The 24,078-nt window shown below is 42.0% G+C and overlaps 1 protein-coding gene across 1 annotated transcript in view; it reads right to left on the bottom strand.

The window, feature by feature from the left end:
* LOC148509478 (uncharacterized) overlaps nucleotides 1-24,078 on the bottom strand; it is a 621,587-nt gene that overhangs the window by 480,803 nt on the left and 116,706 nt on the right. Inside the window, exons 10-13 of the mRNA XM_088443077.1 lie at nucleotides 24,017-24,076; nucleotides 21,904-21,963; nucleotides 5,085-5,144; nucleotides 4,351-4,410 (exon numbers count right to left, since the gene is read on the bottom strand). Coding sequence (XP_088299203.1) covers nucleotides 4,351-4,410; nucleotides 5,085-5,144; nucleotides 21,904-21,963; nucleotides 24,017-24,076 — 240 coding nt within the window. The remainder of the gene's footprint in view (nucleotides 1-4,350; nucleotides 4,411-5,084; nucleotides 5,145-21,903; nucleotides 21,964-24,016; nucleotides 24,077-24,078) is intronic.

The raw sequence follows: 24,078 nt of genomic DNA, 5'->3' as shown, positions 1-24,078 counted from the left end.
GCACGCTTTGCACTACTTTGTTGATGCACGTGCGGCTACTGCGCACACAATTCACAAACACAAAAAAATATATTTTTTTATTTTGTTTGGAGTGCCCTTTGGGGGTTACAGCACCCTTTAGCGGTCAATCCAGCTGGCCCTTTATTTATGGGACACAGGCGCACGCTTGGCACTACTTTGTTGATGCATGTGCGGCTACTGCGCACACAATTCACAAACACAAAAAAATATATATTTTTATTTTGTTTGGAGTGCCCTTTGGGGGTTACAGCACCCTTTAATGGTCAAGCCTGCCCGCCTTTTACTTATGGGACACAGGCGCACGCTTGGTGCTGCTCCTTCGTTGATGCACGTGCAGCCACAGTGCACACAATTCACAAACACAGAAATTTTTTTTTTATTTTGTTTGGAGTACCCTTTGGGGGTTACAGCACCCTTTAGCGGTCAATCCAGCCGGCCCTTTATTTATGGGACACAGGCGCACGCTTGGCACTACTTTGTTGATGCACGTGCGGCTACTGCGCACACAATTCACAAACACAAAAAAATATATTTTATTATTTTGTTTGGAGTGCCCATTGGGGGTTACAGCATCCTTTAACGGACTAGCCAGCCGGCCTTTTACTTATGGGACACAGGCGCACGCTTGGCACTACTTTGTTGATGCATGTGCGGCTACTGCGCACACAATTCACAAACACAAAAAATATATTTTTTTATTTTGTTTGGAGTGCCCTTTGGGGGTTACAGCACCCTTTAGCGGTCAATCCAGCCAGCCCTTTATTTATGGTACACAGGCGCATGCTTGGCACTACTTTGTTGATGCACGTGCGGCTACTGCGCACACAATTCACAAACACAAAAAAATATACTTTTTTATTTTGTTTGGAGTGCCCTTTGGGGGTTACAGCACCCTTTAACGGACAAGCCAGCCGGCCCTTTACTTATGACACAGGCGCACGCTTGGCACTACTTTGTTGATGCATGTGCGGCTACTGCGCACACAATTCACAAACACAAAAAAATATATTTTTTTATTTTGTTTGGAGTGCCCTTTGGGGGTTACAGCACCCTTTAATGGACAAGCCAGCCCGCCTTTTACTTATGGGACACAGGCGCACACTTGGTGCTGCTCCTTCTTTGATGCACGTGCAGCCACAGTGCACACAATTCACAAACACAGAAATTTTTTTTTTATTTTGTTTGGAGTACCCTTTGGGGGTTACAGCACCGTTTAGCGGTCAATCCAGCCGGCCCTTTATTTATGGGACACAGGCGCACGCTTGGCACTACTTTGTTGATGCACGTGCGGCTACTGCGCACACAATTCACAAACACAAAAAAATATATTTTATTATTTTGTTTGGAGTGCCCTTTGGGGGTTACAGCATCCTTTAATGGACTAGCCAGCCGGCCTTTTACTTATGGGACACAGGCGCACGCTTGGCACTACTTTGTTGATGCATGTGCGGCTACTGCGCACACAATTCACAAACACAAAAAAATATATTTTTTTATTTTGTTTGGAGTGCCCTTTGGGGGTTACAGCACCCTTTAGCGGTCAATCCAGCCGGCCCTTTATTTATGGTACACAGGCGCACGCTTGGCACTACTTTGTTGATGCATGTGCGGCTACTGCGCACACAATTCACAAACACAAAAAAATATTTTTTTTAATTTTGTTTGGAGTGCCCTTTGGGGGTTACAGCACCCTTTAACGGACAAGCCAGCCGGCCTTTTACTTATGGGACACAGGCGCACGCTTGGCGCTGCTCCTTTGTTGATGCACGTGCAGCCACAGTGCACACAATTCACAAACACAGAAAAAATATTTTTTTTTAGCACTTGGGAGGAGCACCCCTGATGGACAGAGCACCCCCTGGACAACACTACAGCACCCCTTTAGGACTGAGACACTGCACAGGACTTTGGAGTGGACACAGCCCCTATGGACAACTGACTGCACAACACAGTCCAGCCAGCTCTTATGGACTTTGAAGGAGTGGACACAGCCCCTATGGACAACAGCAGCACAGCGCAGCACAGCACAGCACCACACTATACTGCACTAAACTACACTACACTACAACACTACACTACACTACACAGCCCAGCCAGCCCTAACTTCCACCCTCCCTCTTCACTGTCCACAGCCGAGTGAGAAAATGGCACCGATGCGGGTACCTTATATAGGATCCAAAACCCGTGACACCCGGAAGGCGGGATGATGACGTTTTGCCTCGATTTCAGATCCGAGTCAGGCGGGAAAAGTCGAGCCTGACTCGGATCGGCCTCAGATCGGGGGGGCTCGGGGGGGTTCGGATTTCAGAAATCCGAACCCGCTCACCCCTAACTAATACAGTAGTCATCTTCATCAGCCTGTACTACTGTATAGGGCATTTGGTTTATATTACTAGTGTCTGAGTTGCAGAGTTGGTACATCTCAGAAACTACTCTGCAACTCAGAAACTTGGCATATCAGAAACTGTATACTCTGAAGATAATACATAAGCTGTTGGCTGTTTTGAAAAATTCTCAAAGGAAAGTATATATATCATTACTTTTTCTTAGCGCCTAGGGTACTTTACCACCTTTTATACAACCTGCACCCATATAATTATACTCACCACTCTGGAGTTCCATATCAGTGCTGCTGCAGCAGCAGAAACATGGAGAAAATAGCATTGTGGCTATTTTCCCAGAGATACGCGCAGTAGAGAAGTCACAGGGAACATAGGGCTTGATTCAGACCGGGTCGCTAGATGCGTTCGCATGCTAGATGCGTATGCAAATTTCATCAAGGCGAGCGTTTGTTGGCAAGGCATTAGCACGCCCACTATGTCTTAGCGTGCGATCACATTGTGTTTGCAGATGCCCACCAGCCTGTCTTAAGATGCCCACTTACGCACGTCATCTCCAGGAAGTGTATGCAGCCATCGGTACATCGAGTACCATTGGCAGCAAATGCAGCGCTTGTGGTTGACCATACCCTACCACAAGCACTATGATTGCTTCAGTGTGAAATACAACTAGGTGACGTGTATTATGATGCTGCCTCTAAATTATGCACGCCTCTGAAATGGCATTAAGATGCTCAGGCACACCTGCGTTCGCACCTCCATTCCCCTGTTTCTAGTGGCCAGCCCCTGTCCCCACCCACAAACGGCTTCTCCTGTCACTCAGTCAGCCGAGCAGTCTATGCACAGCGAGCGTACGCTTCCCGATTGCTCATACTGGTTCGCGCATGCGCACTGCGATGCGTACACATGCGCAAATAGTGAAAATCGACCAGCTGCGTGCGAATGCAACTTAGCGAGCGGGTCTGAATCGGGCCATGGTGCAGTGTCATGTTCACAGAGACCTGCACATGCGCAGTAAACTCTTACATAATGGCAGAGTCTACTGTGCTGCAGAAAGGAGGTGGTCTGCACAGAGGCTGCAAATGGGCCCTACAGCCCCTGGCCAGATCCTCCCTGAAAAGCCAACCATTTTCAACCTAAGATCTGTCCTTTTCAAGATCTTTGATTTGACCAAAAGTGGGCAGTCAGGAGGTATAGTGATGCAGGTGGGTTTTCTGGGCAACAGTAAATTCCCTTAAGTGCATGTCTGAATGTGGATGTTCCTGTAGCTGATACACGCCAACCAACCTATCATTACAGAGTAGAGAAAATATATATATCCATCACATGCAATAGAAGGTTTGCAAAATGTTTCAAATTCTGCCGCTGTTCTTATGTTAATCAGCTAAGACAAAGTGCAAGACTTAGTTGGTAACCCTGCTTTACATCACCAGATGTGCACAAAATCTGCCTTATCCACCTAATTATTACAATATCTTGTTCCAAAGCACAAAATTCTGTTTCTCTGATAACTTGTCTGGAACATCATTGCCTTTATTAAGTGAGGAGTACCTTGTCCTGGTCCAATTATTGGGTATTTTATACTGTCTGTCCCTGGTCCAGTTATCAACTTGGGCATGGATTTCTTACTTGCCCTAGGGTCCATGCATAGTTTCATAACAGCTGGTGTGCATTTCACAAATACAATTTGATGACATCACAATAACATACTGTATATGGGACTTTGTGCTGAGATACAGTATTTAGCAGTCTAAAAAGTGTAAAGAGGAAACTGGAATGTTGTCTCTCCCACCATCCATTTTCAAGAGACATTTAAAATGGTAAACAAAACAATTCAAACAACAAGGAAATACATTTTTGACCTTATACAATAACATGTAAAAGTACACACTTTCCTTTAGTTATTCTTGTAAAAAATATGTCACCCTGTATAAAAGTTTACTAACTGAAGGATGGTTTTAAACTATTCATTCTCTATTTGGATACTAACCTTTGGTTGGAGCTTTCTTTTCAGCCTTTTCTTTTTTAGGTTTTTCTGCTGTTATTACAGCTGAAATAACACAAGTACATACAAAATAAGCACAGTACATATGACAATATTCAAAGCTAATCGTGACTTGAGCACAGTATTTATCAATTTATCAATCATACCTGCAATCACCATGTCTGAACACTGTTTATAGCATGTTTTATGTCCCTCACTACTTTTTCCAAGTTTTATGTCCCACACTACTTTTAAAAATGCTTACACAGTATTTGATACTCAGTCTGGGAACCGTACTGTATCCGCTGTCCTCATTCTCTAATCGCAACTCTGTCCCAACAACACATGATGTATCAAAACCTGACTGGTTGATTAAAGCACAAGCCACATATAAAGCACCCCGGTCCTATGCCCATTATATCCCTGAGGAAACTGATACTGCAGCGAAACTGGTCAGATGGTGATGGTCAACAGTACACCTTGATCCAGCTAGGAGCTCCCATTTTGAAGAGTGCAGCAACATTCTGTAGATTTTCATCTATCCAAGAGCAGATCAGTAACTATGTGTTGAATATCTAGAATTAGTCCTCATCTTGAATGTTGCAGTTTCTTGATATTTCTTGCATCTGTGCCAATATGTGTCATTATGTTCACACATTTGTCTATCTTATTTGTATACACTGTACAGTATGTGTAATTAATCTGGAAAAAAAATCAGGCGATTACTATCATCTTGTTACCTTTAGACGGAGTTTTCTTCTCATGTTCTACTTGTGTTTTAGTCTTTTGTTTTTCAGCTTCTATAGTAGGACACAAAACCATTCATTACACTTAAATATACAGTTATTCATTCCATTATAGGGATAATTATCACTATGCCTCAACTTATTGAATGTCTTTATTGGTTGTACTGTAGTTCTAAAACCTGTGATGTGACATAGAAAACTGGTCCCACTGTACCTGTACTTACAGTATATAAGAAACTTTTGGGAACTGATAAAGAAAATAAATTCGGACAAGATTGTACTCAGCAACCCATAAAACACAGTTACAAAAAAAAACACAAAAGAACAAAAAACAGAGTAGGCATTACAGTTGGTAGACTAGATGAGTTACTCAACTAATTACAGTGTTTTCTGTCATCAAATTTTCAGCTTAAGTTATTTATTTATTGATGTTATGGTATAAGAGGGAAAAAAAAGAAACCTAACTTTAAAGAGAATTAAACATATCAATAAAATTACTTAATTAAGTGATTAAGTCAGTGTTGTCATTTTGTAAACAATTTTGCCTAAGGTTCAAATCTTACACATCACAGAATGCAAAATCCAATAAAATCTAAATGTGGAAGTTATAATGCTAATAATATTATTCTATTGCCTATCTGCGGGGAAAAATTTGATTGCTTGAACTGAATGTTAGCTGATCATGCTAATGACAGGCTAGTGTTTGCTATCAGAGTATAGTTTACCAATATCCCTTATTGTAAAGGTTAACAAAATATGGTTATATTTTCTAGTTTTGCATTGTAACATTTTACATTGAAGATGTGCAATATTATAGTCAAACTTCTTCGTTTATTCTGAAATTGGTTGGTAAATGTGTACTGTATGTTGGGGAATGAATATAGGTGCGATGACAGAGGTCAATACATTTTGCTGTTTAATGAGCAGTAGGACTGGGACCTCTTCAATCAAAATTCCATCACTGAAACACACAATATGCCATGGGCAATTTTGGAACATGGCGAATACTGTATTTAGCAGCATAGTAATGAAAAGTCTGCTCATCTCTACTGCATAATCATTTTAATGCTTGATATAGTTACAGTAAGTACATTTTTGAAAGATAGAAGCTAAACACATCACCTACAGTACATGTTTAGTAGTTGAGACAGATGAAATTACTAAGATCAGATTTCCCTGTTGGGTGTTCTAACTTTATAAATGTGCTAACAAGATCCAACTACAGCTCCAATGCATCTGAACTGTAAATAAAGAGGAAATCCTTCTTATATATTACAATATTTTTGTATAGAAAATACTAGGGAGGAGATATAAGAAGCTCAGAAGTGGTATCAGCGCACGTTATGTGCACTGATACCGCTTCTACCTGATGTACAGTATGATCAGGGGCTTTGGCGGCAAATGAAAGGGGCGCTATGGGAGTGTCCAGACAGGGTTCTTCATTATTTTTGTTTCAAAAGTTTACAAACCAGTGGTGCAGAACCGTGACCCAAAGGTTGTATCACCAGAACTTTGCATGTCTTCCTGTTCCACCATAAATTTTTATTGTCCAAATTTCTGCCTTAATGTTTCTCTAGTGTAGATGTACTATTGGATTGGAGACTTTTAAGAAAGTGGTGCAAAGGAAAACATGTCAGTTACTAATCAAATTTTAGCTTTTATTTTTTAAAATGTATCAGCAAATATACAAGCTGTTAGAGATTTATCGCCATTGATACCACTTTTTTATTTATAATTTAATTGTATTTTTGTTGAACAAATAATTTGCTAGCTTAGCTCAGATATAATTTTTCATTTGTATTATAAATGCAGATATAGAGAGGAAAATACTTTGTCGAATGACTTATCGTATGCCATCCAGTGTGTTTAACTGATCACTATATAAAGACAAAATATCTCCTGCTATTCAAACTGTACCACTAGCATATTGATGTTTCTGAAAACATTGCTTTATTTTCTTATCAAATAATATTATATAGTTACAGTAATTGCAACAATTATAATAGTTAATAAAATCCTATTTTGCTAATAACTATCTATTACTATTAACATTATGACTTAAACACAGGGAACTGATATGTCTAAAAACATCCCAAATGTCAAAAAGCATATCATATATTGTGTTCTTAGAGCAGTAATCAGTACAGAGTATACATTTGTTGGACATAATGCTATGTTGCCACAGGCTTGAGCTCATATGTTCCAAAGCTGCTAATCATTTTGTACATACTGAATCAGGCTGCAAGAATGTGCTACTTCAGCTGTTGGCTTTTGACATTGCTAATAATAATGTTCAGCCACATAGACAGACCTTGTTGGCACAGCATTCACTGGTCCTGATTTTATTCAGTCTGAACATATTCTCCCAGCTCTTCTCCTTTTCTGCCAGAGCAATGCTGGGAGACTTTATAGCTCTACTAATATTATTACTGAAATACTGCAGAACTTGTTGCTCTAATCTTTAATTTTACTGATTGCAGGTATATTTTATTATTCTGTCACATGATTGCAGGCATATTTAGTTATTTTAGTTCCATAAAAATACAATTCTATTCCACAAGACTTTCCGAGTTCCTCTTTGTTTGCAGGAATAGCATGAAGAGGGAAATATACTAATTGGCGGATTTGCAAAACTGCTGAGAATTGCAAATCCACACTTTTTAACCAAAAACTTATCCCGATGTTTCCACATTACAAGTATAGAAAGCACTAGATTTACTAAGCAGACGTTTTTCAAATGTTTTCGTTTTGATTGGTTAGAGCTTGGCTGTTCCCACGCTCTGACCAATCAGTGCATTCCCATTTGTTTAATTTGCAATGATCGGCTCTAAGATGGTCATTCAAGACAGGATCCTGGTCAAGTTACATGAAATTTATGTATTGTTTTTTTATTTTTTGACAAGCCAGGAAATGAATGCTATATTGGCCGAAGAGGGCCTTTCCTTTAGATTTTTTAAGTAATAAATAAGTAAAAAAATTTAGTCTGTTAGAAACTTGTATCAATAAATTACCCAAATGTTTGCAAGTGAACTGTGGGTGCCAGGGTATGCTGGAATGTGTGGTTTTCTAAGTGGCAGTATGCCCGGTAGTGATTAAAATTGGACATGACAGGGTTTGATGGGATCTATAGTGTGCTATTAAATAATATATTGCTAAAGTATTAACCTCCAATTTGTATCCCATTACCCACAGGCCAGGGATGTTGGGGTGAGCGCTAGTGCTATCACACAGAGCTGGTTTCTTATAAGGGGAGGGACTACCTTTTATTTGCAGGTCCAATCACCATAAACTATCTAGCTCTGTGCTGACCGGCCTAGGGCAATATTAGCCCCATTTGCATATGGCCCTTAATCCGGCCCTGCTGATTGACACCATGTTGGGGAGACCTGTGACCCCCTGCAATACTGTCACCATGTTGGTAAAGGCTAATAGGGGTATTCAATATGGGAGCGATAACATCGTTTTTGCGTTAATATCGCACTTATGACGTCAATATCGCAGGTTTAATTTTACACCGTATTCAATTTCAAAGACTTATCACAGTTTTGAAAAGTCTTTGATAAAAAACAGTGATAACTTTTCACCATTGAATAGGTGTCGAAAAAAAGTGCAGAATTGGGGTTTAGGGGTGCAGGCTTAAAAAAAATAGCCTGGCCCCCCTGGGAATGACATTTAAAAAAGAACTGTGTCAAAAAAAGTTTTTTAAAAAAATAGGGACACCCCAAAAAATTTATTTATAAATTGGGGTGAAAAAAAAAATGTGAAAAAATTATTAACAATAGGGAAATAGGTTCAGGGCTATTCTGCAAGTATGCGGCAGGTGTTTTCTAGAATAGATTTATAGCGGCAGGTGCACAAATGCAGAATTTTTAAAAACTTACTTTAGGGACATCAAAACATGCTAGTACCCATTTTCATGTAGCCCAAATTTGATGGGACCACTTACAAAAAACGAAAAAAAAACCTAAGTGCTCTTCTGCATCACTTCTTCAATGTCCGGAAAAAACACCTGCTGCGGCTATTTAAATCCCCGACTTTCATTTAATGGCTAAAACTGGGGTACCCATAGTGATCCCCCATGTTTTTTCAACTTTAGGGGGGTCTTACAATATTTTTAAGAAAAAATTTGTAACTTTACGCAAATCCAACTTCGGAGGCTCCCGTTTTCGTTAATTATATATTGAATACGGGGATAAGCGGGCGCGCGCCCGATACTTTAACGCAGGTAAAAACTCCCATATGAAACGTTAACTTCGACAGTGAAGTTAACGTTTCATATTGAATACCCCTCTAATACTGGTAGTGGAAATTTTAGAGGAACAGCATGCTCTTTGTCCCCCCAATTTTTCCACAACCAGCCTAGGCTTAAATGCATAGTATTGGTACCAATTTTGGCGGAACACCTATTTTTTTTCAGTTTTTGTATGGCACTTTGTGCCAGCTTTGCAAAGTGAATAGTGTTTTGATAATAACAGGGAACAACGGCAAATTCAAGGTGCTTACAAAACAAAACCAATGCTTAGTGTGTTGCCTTTAATAAAATCACCTCTTTAAATTCTGCAATAAATATTACTGCAATGTGACGATTTTGACAAATCATTCATAACATTTCTCAATAAGGTGGAGTTGTGTCACCCCTTCTAAAGAGGACAGATGAAGAAGATAACCATAGCAACAAAAGGCTTCTAGCTACAATTTTATCGAATGTAGTTGATAAATTGATAGATATCGTAGGAGTTGATTGGTTGCTAGGGTGAACTTGTTCTCTTTGAAGGTTTGATACAGTACATACTGTATATCCGTAAATCTCAGAAAATGTTCTTTATTTCTGAAAATGTGGATGCCTTGCAGTGCTGTGATATAAACCAAGGTGGGGAAGAATGGCTAAAGGTAGGAAAAGAGGTTGAGGATTCAGGCCATCTTTCCATGCATAAATTCCTTTTAGGAGAGTCTGAAGACTATTCCTTTCTTTGACGAAGATGTATCACGCCTACTGGACAAGAAGTGGAGAAGTTACCCATAGCAACCAATCAACTTCTAGGTATCATTTATAAACTGCATTCTATAAAATAATAGGTAGAATCTCATTGGTTGATACGGTCAACTTCTCCACTTGTCCACTTTTCCACTCGTTAGTAGGCTTGAAACATCTCCCCCTTTATCATTTATTTACCACTTAACTGACAATTTTTTTTCCAAAAACCGCTCCGAAATTGTTTTTTTTTTTAAAAGATTGAATCAGGTCAAGAACATCTTTTTAAAACTTTTCCAGCATGATATTATTAAAAAATATATATTTTAAACACTGTATACCATAAAAATAGCCATTTTTATGGTATTCTGTAGTGATGGCCATTGACAGCTGTACCATCGGAGGCCAATGGGTTCAATCATCGATAAAAACTATTGATGGTTTGAGACCATAGCCATCGATGTTTCCTTAACATCAATTGGGGGCTGTCACAGTTGGTGCAGCAACAGTGCTTATCAGTGATGGCAAAAACACTTGTCATAGACTATCGATTGTTTGCAAACCATCGATAGTTGGTGGCCATCCTTAGTATACTGTACAGTATACTATCCTTAATCGGAGGCCCTGTATCAAATCTTAATCGACACAGGACCACCATAATAAAAATAAAATGGCCTATAACATCAATGTTAAAATAAAATAAAAAAACTAAATTGTAAAATAGTAAAAAATAAAATGTAAACATTACTTATATATTATATATATATATATATATATATATATATATATATACATATACAGTACATACATACATACATAAATATATATATATATATATACACAAACATACATTATATATATATACATATATAGACATATACATATATATATATATATACATACATACAATATATATATATATATATACATATATAGACATATACATATATATATATATATATATATGCACAGTAGCAAAGGACTGCGGCACTTCAGGTTTTTCAAAACAGACAAGTTATGCTGCTGGCATATAGCAGTCTTTAGTCCAACATTTCGGGTTTTATTAACCTTTGTCAAGGACATATGCAGACATCCGCGTCGGGAAGAGAAGATGTGGTGCCGGCTACCCAGGGGTAGCAGCAGCAGAGGCTAGCAGGAGCCGCAGCTACTGCAGTGAGTATGGTCACGCAGGCTACTAGATCACTGCTGGAAACAGTGATTGGGATACAGCATATGGAACACACGGTTTCCATTGCTGCCATGCCAGAAGAGGGGTGCTGTGGGGTGCTCGGTCACTGTGGCCAGCAGTGATCAGGACACGATGGAGGGACAGCCACAGGTGCAGTTGGACGGGGAGGTCGCTCTGATGTAGGCGGCTGCGAGAAGATTAGATTCCCGCAGCCGTCTAGTGGGCATTTCTGACTGGTCACATCAGATGCTACCATGTCAGGGAAAGCCCAGCATGGTGTGGTCACATCTGATGTAACAGACAATGTCCAATATTACAATATATCTTTATGAATATAGTTCCTTTCTTTCATAGTGCCAATAGCTGTTCTCAGGTCTGCCATCAGAAATTGTGGGGCCCAGTATAACTGAAACAAGCAAAGTCCCCCTAAGTCTCTGTGCCCCAACCTCTCCCATGCCACAAACATTTGATACAGACATACTGTACACACTTACACAGACAGACACTCATAGGAAGGAGACTGAGAATAGAATCCACTATGCAGGAATGTGGCTCTATCAGCAAAGTACCTATCTGTGACATATAAGTGGATCTCCAGGCTTGCTTATTCTGCTAAATAGCAGTTGCTAAATAAAGTCTGGAGCACATCAATTTCAGGTGAAATAACTTCCACGTTATTGTGTGTCTCTATTCCTGACTGAGTTTTACAAGTAGCAACCATTTTTCTGAAAACCACAAATGTACTGAGACCTATGCAAATAATTCAGCCACTATGGCTTCAGGATTGGAGACAAAGGCCCTGATTCAGAGCCGGACGCTCTGACCAGAGTGCTCGCTCTGAATCAGGGCCCTCCTCCATTAATATGGAACATCCTCCTGGACGCTCGTATAGCTGTGGGTCACCATCCACAGCATATACGAGCGTGCAAAAAGATGGTCGCGATGGTTTCCCAGCCGCAAGGCCAGGAGTGATTTTGGCTCTATCAGAGCCAAAATCACTCCCACTGACATCACTAGTGATGTCAGTGGGGCCGGCTTCAAACGGTAGGCGTTCCCATGGGAACGCCTCCGTCTGGCAGGCACGCCCACCAAAGGGGCCATGCTGTCAATCAACATCGACAGCACGCCCCCTTTGGTGCGAGACCCGGAGCGATGGAAAGTCCTTCGCTCGCCAGGTCTCGCGCATGCGCACGACGGAGCTCCCTCCGTCGTGCGCATGCGCAGTGGGGACCATCGACCCACTTGCGAGCGTACTGCCGCTCGCGAGTGGGTCTGAATGACCCCCAAAGTGAGTGGAGAATGAAGAATAAAACTCTCAGTGAAGTGTCTTCAGTGTCAGGCCCCCTTGTCAGCCAAGCTGCTCTTAATGATCACATTTGCAAAAGTCACAATTACACTCACTAGGGTTCATTTCTGTCAGAAGTCAATTAACCCATCAGTACTGCGGGATGACACTGAAATACCTAAAATAATCCCAAACAAACACTGGGAGAACATACAAACTCCATACAGATAGGTCCCTGGATGGAATTAGTCCATGAACGCTGCACTGTTGGGAAGCTATGCTTACCACTGTTCTTCTTTGGAAAGCTAAAGATTTGGAAAGTATAACAAAAGAAGACCAAAATAATGCTTACCAGGGATAATATGCTTTTAGATAAAGCATTACTGTAGCTATAGACAGAGTATCATCTTGAATTTAGGATTTGTTATGAGGACACTTGTAGTATTCACAAAGCACATGTCCAATGCTCTATAAACATAAAACACTAAGGGGCATATTTATATGTGAACACCAAAGTGTTAGCAACAAAAGGTGACCTGGACATTGGTGGGCAGGCCCATATTTTTGGCCAAATATATGCTAACAACCTCTCAAAATTGAAAAATATATGCTAACCAACTGCTCAAAATTTTAATTTATATTACCGTATATACTCGAGTATAAGTCGACCCGAATATAAGCCGAGGTACCTACTTTTACCACAAAAAAATGGAAAAACTTATTGACTCGAGTATAAGCCTAGGGTGGGAAATGGCAGCAGCTGTAGTAATTCCCCCTGGTTGTGCCCCCAGTAGTAATCCCTCCTGGTAGTGCCCCCAGTGGTAATCCCCCCTTTCAGTGCCTCCAGTACTAATCCCCCCTGATAGTGCCCCCAGTGGTAATCCCCCCTTTTAGTGCCCCCTGTAGTAATCCCTCCTTTTAGTGCCCAATGTAGTAATCCCCCCTGGTAGTGCCCCCTGTAGTAATCCCCCCCTGGTAGTGCCCCCTGTAGTAATCGCCCCCTGTAGTCCCCCCCCCCCAGTAGAGAGAAAAGTAATAAGAATAAAAAAAAAAAATCACTTACCTGAAACCCCGCTCCTGGTCCCGCCGCTAACAGCTCCTCCGGCCGCTTTGCATGGGAGAGACGTCATTACTCATGACGTCTCTCCCATTACCCACTACGGGAGCCGGAAGATGGCTCCCGCAGTGGGAACAGCAGCAGCCGCTGAGAGTCTGACAGACTCTCAGCAACTGCTGATTACAGCAAACACGCAGCTGCCGGCTGCGGCGGCTGTGTGTTTGTGCTGTGTAGCGCTGACCGAACTCCGTCCGGTCAGCGCTACACTTCACTCGAGTATAAGCCGAGGGGGTAATTTTTCAGCACAAAAAATGTGCAGAAAAACTCGGCTTATACTCGAGTATATACGGTACAATTGAATAACATATAAGAGGTTGTTAGCATATATTTGTCCAAAAATATGGGGCTGCCCACCAAAGTCCAGTTCAACTTTTGTCGGGCAAGTCCCTAAAACTTTGGGGTTCACATCTGGGGTGCAGGGTGCCCCCAAACCAGCCAAGCCAAAAACCAACCCAGGGCATCACACATAATATATATTCCAATTTTGTGCAGTAATGATTGCATAGTGCAAGAATGGCCAACCTGTGGCTCTCCAGCTGTTGCAAAACTACAAGTCCCAGCATGCACTGCTTCAGTTTTGCTATTAGGGAATGCTAAAACTGTGGCAGGGCATGCTGGGATGTGTAGTTTCACAACAGCTGGAGAGCCACAGGTTGGCCAGACTGTGCACTTGAATTACACATTGTTACTCTATTAAAGGGTAAGTTACATGCTTTCTAATGTCTGTACAAGTCTCTCTGGAGGCTGGCCTCAACCCCTGTGCTAACTGACCACACCCCAAAGCATGGGCCCCTACCACTGCATTATCCCAGTGGGCCCTTCATGCTCCAGTCCAACATTTCATCTGCATCCATTCTTTCTATGTGTAATATTATAAATTTCAGCAAGATAGCACCTCTTATTACATCAGGGTGTGCAGTCTAGATCCACTTCCCTTGTAGAGTCCTGTGAAGTGCCAGTGGATGCCAGTGAGTGAGATCGCGCTTCTGATCACAGAACTGCCATATAACTGAGTCTCCTCTGTGTGCTGCGAAATACTGTAAATGCCCCCATACATCAGAGATTGATTGCAGCAATCGTGCAATTTGCAATCGATTGTGTATAAAAATCTTTCTCTTTTTCAATCGACTGTGGCAATTCTGCAATCTGTGATCAATTGAAAAAGGGAAAGATTTTTATACACAATCGATTGCAAATTGCACGATTGCTGCAATCAATTGCTGATGTATGGGGGCCATAAGGTAGTAGTGGCTGTTTGTTGATGTGCACAGTGCTGCTGGCCAATATTGGGGGCTGTCAATGGCAGAGTGCTGAAGTGGAGTGTACCCAGAAAGGTCCCCTAACATGTTTCTTGGCTCTGTAGTGCAGCCGTTTCCTCAAAGGGAAAAAGAGTAAAGAATGTGGTGTGCTAACCAGTTAAATAGCACCAGCGAAGGGCAATTAACATTGATAAAGTACATATGTTCCAAGCCTTTAGTTATAATGGAGATATGCTGTAGTGCTCAGTAAAGGATTTAGCACCAGAATTCAACCAGTTATCTGATAACACTGGCCTGCGTCATTTTTGAGGTTAAGGTTTTTTAAGGTGATCTTTTATAATTAGTGCATGATGAATTCAAAAATATACCTCATTTTGCCCAATCAGGTCAGGTTTTTTTTCTCTCTAGTTTAAAAAAGTTCAGCCGGGATCCGGGATGCTTACTGCATATAGAGAATTAAATATGTTCAAAGTTTATGAGTGTTGCTACAGTACAAGAAATGCATACATTTCCTGGGAGTTTTTTACAATAATTGTGTAAATGCCCAGAAAACTAACATTCTTTATTATCACATGTTGCATTAATTTGGAATGTTATTTCAGGACAATTTGTTTGGGGCCAGTCACCAGCACAAGGGCTCCAATAAGAGTCTGTCCTGGTAATGAGTTGAATGCCAGCTGCCGGTTTCTCAGATCTCCTGCTTGCATCTGAATATGCAGCACCAGATCACCATCACGTCCAGCGGCCGGACCATTGGACACCTGTACAACCTTAAGTTTGCTCAGAATGTCCAGCTGTGAGACCAGTGAAGCTGCATCTCACAATACAGTCGCTGGCTTTGGCACATCACAGAAACTGAGGCGACGCCTCGGTTTTCTGAAATGTGCCCCTTTTCCACCCCCAAATGGCTGCAACCTGTCAATCAGGCTACGGCTTCCCCAGGCTGTGACCGGAGCTGCTGCAGCATTGCAGCACATGCACACTGTGGCACCGGAGCATGCACAGTCCCAAACACATTGGTCAATAGCGACCAAATCTGGACTGCATCCGGGGCTGAATAAGCTCATGTGTACACTAGCAATGCAGTTTTGTCACTTGTAGTTGTTTTATTTCTGCAAATACAGTAAGACACACATTTTGTGCAAAAGAGATCCTCATTGCAACCAAGTCGCACGGACCTCGTGCACCGAGAAAGGCTATTTGGTGCGACTTGAGCCTCAGTATAAAAGGACACATCTGTACCTTGCTGCAAACTTTGTTATAGAGATGATGGTCACAGGAGATTATCACAAAATAAAACAGCTCACCTACTATGCAGTATTTCAGATTTTTCAGTGAGAATAGAATTTGGTGGAAATATTACTTTTTCAGAATTGCTGCATTTCAAAGGCAAATCTTTCAAAATTTGGGATGGAGAAAATCATAAAATATTTTACAGATGACTATGAATCAGAAAGATATTTGGAACACAAGTTGTTTATATAAATACGAGTTTGTATTAAAATCAGACAAGTTAGGAGAGAAGCTATGTTTATGCTTAAGGAAAACAGGTAACATGGTACAGAGAATGTAAGTGATATAATTAGACAAATGGTGGGATCTGGCACCTCATGAAGTGAAGAGAATGTGCTGGATTGTGCAGTACTTATATTGCCTACATTATGTTACTCTTGTAGTGTGGCAAGTGGGTTAGAGAACTGGTACGCTGTGCGACAGGTGCTCAATCACAATGTTTATTGCTCCATCTATATATGTTTATAAGGTAAGAGATAGTTTTCATTCTGTGTATGACTATAAATAAGTTCAGTGTTCTCCCCAGGCTGTTTTCTGTGGGCGCATCGCCTGGCAGAAACAGCCTGCCGCCCGGTACTTTTCCCCGCTGACCCCCGCCGACCCCCGCCGATCCCCGCTGTCCCCCGCTGATGAACGCTGGCCTCTGAAGTGACCGGAGGCTAAAGAAGCCTCCGATCACTTCAGAGGCCAGCATTCCCAGTGATGCACTGCGCGGGGGATGTCATGACATCACCCGCGATGTGAGGAGCCTGCCCCGCACACCTGCTGGATCTAGTTAGATCCAGTGAGCGCGATGCAGTGGCAGCGGCGAGCGGGAGAGCTGGCGAGCGGTTAGCAAGTAAAGGTAAGTGCTGGGGCTGGGGCCGGGGCCAGGACCAGGACCAGTCTGGGGGCACTGCATAAAGGGGCCAGCCTGGGGGCACTGCATACAGGGGCCAGCCTGGGGGCACTGCATACAGGGGCCAGCCTGGGGGCACAGCATAAGGGGCCAGTCTGGGGGCACTATTTAAGCAAGGGGCACAGCATAAAGGGGCCAGCCTGGGGGCACTGCATAAAGGGGCCAGCCTGAGGGCACTACATAAGGGACCAGTCTGCGGGCACTACATAGGGGCACTACTTCAGCCAGGGAGCATTGCTTAAGGGCAAAGCTAAACTACAGGGGGCAATGCAAAAAGGAGAAAACTACAGGGGGCACTGTATAAAGGGCACAAATACAGGTGGCACTGCATAATGGGCACTTTTGACTGAGAGCCAGTGGGGGAGCTGCCTGAGACATGTCAGGCTGGATTGATCTGGGAGATACCCCTTTTTTCGGCATGCGCATAATTGCGAAGGCCCCCACCCGGCTACTTTTGGATGCCACCCGGCTGGAAAAAATTTCTGGGGAGAACACTGAAGTTAAAATAAGTCCAACTTTCTACTTGCTTTTCAATTTCTTGAAATTATTTTGCAAAATACTTTTCAGATTTTAGATTGCATAGTAATGTACACTAGACACAGCAATTAAGTTTGTTTAAAAAATAATTTACACATTGGATTTCTACACATTCCTATCCTTGTTTAGTGAGTGCAAGTGGTTTCACAACAGTGAAAACTTGAGAATGCTATCACATTCATGGATGTGCCAAATTTAAAGAAAGAGATACTTCATCTGCAATTTTGTGTCACTGTCATTTCCCCCTGCGAACTCCTGATTGATGAGAACAGCTGTAGTTGGCTACTGTTACAGGGATCATGCCTGTGGTGACATTTGTCAAGGGTTTAGACTGGGATTGTATATCATGTTCTCCTGCTGATGTCAGTTAGGTCTTATAAGTAACTGGCCATATGGGCAGACTGATGACATCATATCATAGCGAACTTTGGTTAGCTTGCTCTTACATTATGATACTGTTCTAAATCCTTCTACAGTGAGACTGCAGTGTTTATCAGATAGAGGTCATCCAAGTGATAACGTTGATTACTGACAACAACATTTTAATTATTTAGTATAGATAATGCAATATACAGTTATTCACATACAGCCATATATTCCTAAAATTTGGCATTCCTACAATGCAATAAAATAATTTCTGTCTGTTCAATATGGAAATATCAGTTATACAAAATTATATAACCCACAGAAATATGACACCATGCAGTATAACATTAAAGCATAGTTTTATTAATCTGATCTTAAGTCACCAAATGTTCATAATATTTTTTTAAAAACATCAAGTTTATGTATGGGAAGGTAACAAACATAACCAGAGTCCCATCAGTGTTGGAAACATTTAAAATACAGATGCAGGTAAAAGCATACAGAATAGGCATTCATATTGAACAACAAAAGAAAAACAAAAATGTCAGCAAAGAAGAACTTTCACATTAAGGGCGGTATTCAATTAGTTTCACACCTGACGTACTTTTTGACTACATCGTGTATTTTAGCTGCGGAAACTTATCGCGTGCGTCCCTGGGATTCGCCCCATTCAATTCCCAAAGACGCAAAAACGCAACCCGACTAATGCAAACCAGGCGAAAAGTGCTGTCGGAATCGTGGAAATCAGCCTGACACCCCCTAAAAGATGCACTAACATTGGGGTAGTGCATCTGAACAGTCCTAATAAACTTTGGGGTACTTATGGTGTGTCAATTTCTTCTAATTAGCGTCTTTGCACAAGTGGTGAAGAATAGCATTAAGCAGGTTTTTTTGGTGAAAATAAGTACTCCTGTCGAATTTGGGATACTTGAAAATGGGTGCAAGCATGGTTTAAAGTCGGTAAAGTAAAGTTTTAAAAAACTTAAAAAATTCACCTGAATCAAGCACCTGCAATCAAAAAGACACCTCACCACTACTTGCAGCGGGATGCAATCGGGAAGTTGGCTGACGTAAGCCTGACAGCCGGCTTCCCGACTGCTTTATCCTGGCGAGGGTTAAATGACAGGCATCTAAATCTAGACACCTGTCATTTTTCCGACGCCGGAGACCGGCACCTGGCATCCAGATCGAAGGGATGCCGGGCGCCGAGAGCGTACAGCCGCGGGGGGGAGGGCATGCTCTGTGGGGGGCCATCGACCCGGTCCGAGCGCATTTACGCTAACGACCGGGTCTGAATGACCCCAATGAGCCTGATTCAGAGGTGCATACAAATACTGCTGCTGAGCCTTCATCCGCAGTGGTTTTGCGGAAAATATGCAAATCTCGCAGGTACCAGCTTTTGTATTGTGACACCCACTGGCGGTGTCTCAGATCTGTCGCTTATATACAAAGGCGCATCATTGGTCACATATAGGATGAACATAAAAACAATGCACGAAACAAAGCAACCCACTGCGATATGCCCCCACAACAGTTGCAACACACCTGTGTTTTAGTTGCCACTTCTCATTGGTTCCTTTAAATGGTTACTGTGTGTCAATCACTCTGTGTCTAAATCCACACTGCGACCGCCATGACATGACCATAGCAGCAAATGCACAGTGCGGCTCAGACGTATGCGCAGTAGAAAAAACAACGGCTATTTGTGAAGAAAACAAAACTGCACGCACCTCTGAATTGGGCCCAGTGTGAGATAATGCAATTGTAATTTTTTTTATTTGTTTTAGTTAATGTTTTATTCTATGAAAAAAGGGATCAATATTTACCTAAATGTACAAATTTAGTAGCTTACAAACTCTGGATAAGTATTCATTTTATAACTTTGGGCCTGGCTCAAAGTTGAGGATTGGAGGGCTTGATTCAGCAGTGTACGCAAGTGTACTGCTTATCGCAGATTCACAATTATCGAGAATCTGCGCTTGTGCAGGACCCATTTTGCAGGAGTGCAGAATGGGACCTGCATGGTTGCATGCAGACCCTTGAATGCCTTTGCCTGACTGACAGGCGGAAGCATTTAAGGGGTGGTGTGGGGGCAGGGGCGGCCAGCATTCCTGGAAATGAGAGTGTATCTGCCCCGTTTTCCGGGAGTTGCCAGCCCAGAATCTGCATTGATCAATGCAGTGTCCTGGGCTTGCAAGCCGGCCAGTCTGCGTAAGCTGAGGCTTGCTCAGCTGGCTGGAGGCTTGGCGCCATCCACCATCGAGACCATTGACCACCGATGTTCACGATAAGGATCGCATGCGTGCAGCTTTGCAATTGTGATCCTTGCTGAATCAGGCCAGAATAAGATATAGCTGTTCATCTTGGGAAACCATGCTGCACAGCAGGTGGAGCAGATTTAAAATGTACAGAGAGATTTATATTTGGGAGGGGAGTGTCCAAACTTAGATCAAAATTGCAGTGTATAAAATAAAATTGTCCAACATTTGTTGGCTACAATGTACAATGGAAAAGCAGCCAACATTTAGCCCACATGCAAAAAAAAAATTATGTATTTGCACCCCTTGAAGTGCAACATGGTTTGCCCAGGTGCACAGTTACTTGCTATTTCTTAAGCCGCATACATACTAGATGATTTTGATGATCGATTTGAATGATGATGATATTGTTCAATGATATATTGTTCAAATCAGCCAGAGTGTATGAACTGAACGAAGAGCAATGCGCGCTCCCGCGGGTCGTTAACAATATCCCCAGTCGGCTGCACATGCAGCCCAATCTGAGGATATCGTGAGCGATGTCATGTTGCTGAATACAGCATGGCCCCGCTCCCCCCCACCATCGTATGTTGGCATCGGCAAGTGTGTATTCACTTGCCAATGCTGGCACCCCCGCCGGGCCCGCCGCTGACGATGTTGCTGCATACACACATCGTCTAGTTTGTATGGGGCATAACTCTATTCCCAACTCTGTATCAGGTCCTCGCTACTTTCTTTCTTTTTTCTGGAACTTGTTAGAAGAAATAAAAATGACACACACATGCGAACACAAAAACAAGACAGGTGTAGACAACACGCACCACTGAGTACAACCATAAAAAGCAATAGTTTTAGCAGATTTTATTTGTACTATTAAAAATCAATTTTCACTTTTACTGTTTGCCTACAAATAGCAGAAGTGTAAATGCTGAGTACCTGAAACATGACCATGAATAAGCTCTATGAATACTGAGCTCATGTAACAAGAACTCAGGGCCAGATTCAGCACGGATCGCAAGTCTGAACAAGCATGTTCCTGGCCACTGCAAAAATATGCTAATGAATGCATACACACTATAGCCGCAGCACTGAAAGCAGACTCCCAGCACTTTATAAAGCCGCCACCTTACCATTACTCACAGCCTGAATAGTTATCAAGATAGCGAAAACATCGGTAACATCGAGAACCATCAAACTCATTACCATAATGGTGGTTGACCTGACTTCAATCAAGATTTTGCCCACTTCCTGAGTGCAACTAGACATCTGGCTGTGTCTCACGTCGCACGGGCTTAATTATGCATGCCCCTAAAATGGCGTCCCAATGCACAGTCACACCTGCTTTCGCCCGATGACTCCCCGTCACCACCCACAAATGGCACTTCTTGTCAATAACTTCGAGATAGGTCTGTATATGGCTTGCAATCTCTTTCTCGTTCACACTGCCTAGTTTGCGCACGCACATTGCGGCGTATACGCATGCGCAGAGCAAAAACATCGACCAGGTGCGTACGAATTTGCGGCTGCCTTCCTTGCTGAATCAGGCCCTCAGTCCTTACACTGCCTGCGACTGTATGCAGACAAAGAGGGCCCCCAAAAATGTTGCAGGAAATTGGTATATCCTCTTTACGTTTGTTACCTTTAGCTGGTGCTTTTTTCTCTGGTTTTTCTTTTACTTCAGCTTTTGCTTTTGAAATTTCTGAAATATAAAAGAAGTTTGTGCCTTATACATTAAAATATGCTTGTTTTGAAATCATTCAATTTGTAAAGTTTAACAAAATGGTTAAACCCATTAGCAGATTGATAAATAGGCAAAAAAGCATATGCCTTTAGACTGGCACAATTTTATATACAATAAAGATTTTCTTAGATTTCATGTATGGTATTGTATCTCTGATGTGGATGGGTGGTATAGAGGTCTTCCTTTGTGTCACAAAAACTGCAAGAATGTCCGTGTTTATTTCACTTATTTCATTTAACTGTTTATAGAGCTTTCAATAATCAATCAATAAGGGCCTGATTCAGAGATGCATGCTATTGCAGCCACGAGTGCGATTTTTTCCATAGTTGCAGTGGCGGTAATATGCAAATGCTAGTTTCAGCCTTCTCCTTGTTTCCTAGCGAGCACCGGAATGTGCAGGCACTGAGACACCCACTTTCAATGCCTGCAGATGGTGCAACTCTGCCATTGGTTCAAAACAATCCACAATCGGCACACCATCACGAGCACCAATGACCCTTGTACCAGCCTATGGCAGATGCAGTGTCTCTTTCTCAGCTCTGTATAAACATGGCTTCTGTGGCTGCGACTATGAGACTGAGAATACAGCTGCACTCACTGACACGCCCACTACACTCCAAAACACCTCAGAGATTGACTTTATTTTTGTGCACACATTAGTCCACCTCCCAGTCACCACCTAAGAATTCCTATGGTTTTGCCTTGCCATTCCTAAAGCCAGTATGCAACAGCACACACTCAGAGAAACGCATGTACCATAGGGATTTTCATTATTTTTTGCCAATGCGCTGTAGCAAATAATTGCATATCTCTGCCCACACCAGCATTGCGTTCAGTTTGCGTCCACCTCTGAATCAGGCCCTGAAAATGCTGAATCAGTAGAAAAGCTTCTTAAACTTTGTCTAGGTTTTCTCATTCAGTGTTTGATACAGTTTGAACTCCAGCCAGGGAATCTTCCCACTAACAGAACTAAGCGGCCGACTGTATGTGATCTCCCTAGTCTCTGTACAGGCATTGTGTTGGGCATCTCCCCTATGGGATTTAGATTTAAAGGCAGTCCAATGTTTACTCATATTTGAAAATTTTCATAATCATCTCATTAAAGGATATTCTTCCTTGATAGCACCCATTATCTCACCAAGAAGCAGGAAAAGAGCAGAAATTTGGACTTCTGAAACTATTGATGCATTCATGGAATTAGAAAATGCTTTCTCCACAGCTCAGAATCCATCAGCCTGATATATCTCTCCCTTACTATTTGGAGGTTGACACTTCTTCTGTAGTTGTAGTGGAATTACTTTCACAGAGATCTCCAATAAGCAAATTACACCCATGTGGGTTTTTCTTTAGAAAGTTCTTTCTTAATCCTTTTCTCATACTGAAGCTCTCGAATCTTCAGCTAATTCACCAATTATCGATCCCAAATGTCTACCTGCCACTTTGGCCTCAGATACGGGGCTGTTTGGGCCAATTTGAGTAACTTCAGGGTTACTTGGATGGCTAATGGTCTTGCAGATGATACGATGCTGCATCTTATGATGCAGCACTCGGATCTGCAATGCTGTCAGGAAACATCTTTTCTCCTCAGATGCCTCCTGCTGAATTAACATATGTTAGCATAGCTGTTGTGTCCAAAGAATCAGGCCCTTATTTCACTGCTTTCTCTCTTTTTCTGGAACTAGTAAGAATAATTAATACTGACACACACAAAAAAAACAAAGGTGTCTATATTGCATACAAGTAAATACAACTATAAAAGAAGCACGGGTTTAGTAGATGTTACTGATGGTGCTAAAAATCAATGTTCACTTTTACTGTTCGCTACAAATAGCAGAATAGTAAATGCTGAGTACCTGAAACATGACCATGAATAAGCTCTATGAATGCTGTGCTCATGTAATAAGAACTAAGTCCTTACACTGCCTGTGACTGTATGTGCAAACAAAGAGGGCCCACAGTTTAAGAGCTTAAGAAGGGCAGATAATTGATATATCCTGTTTGCACTTGTTACCTTTAGCTGGTGCTTTTTTCTCTGGTTTTTCTTTTACTTCAGCTTTTGCTTTTGGAATTTCT

Source organism: Taudactylus pleione, unplaced genomic scaffold (assembly GCF_031769625.1).
Source record: "Taudactylus pleione unplaced genomic scaffold, aTauple2 ptg000326l, whole genome shotgun sequence".
Classification (NCBI taxonomy): Eukaryota; Metazoa; Chordata; class Amphibia; order Anura; family Myobatrachidae; genus Taudactylus; species Taudactylus pleione.
The sequence above is the reverse complement of the archived record's forward strand: the minus strand, read 5'-3'. Positions and strand labels throughout refer to the sequence as shown.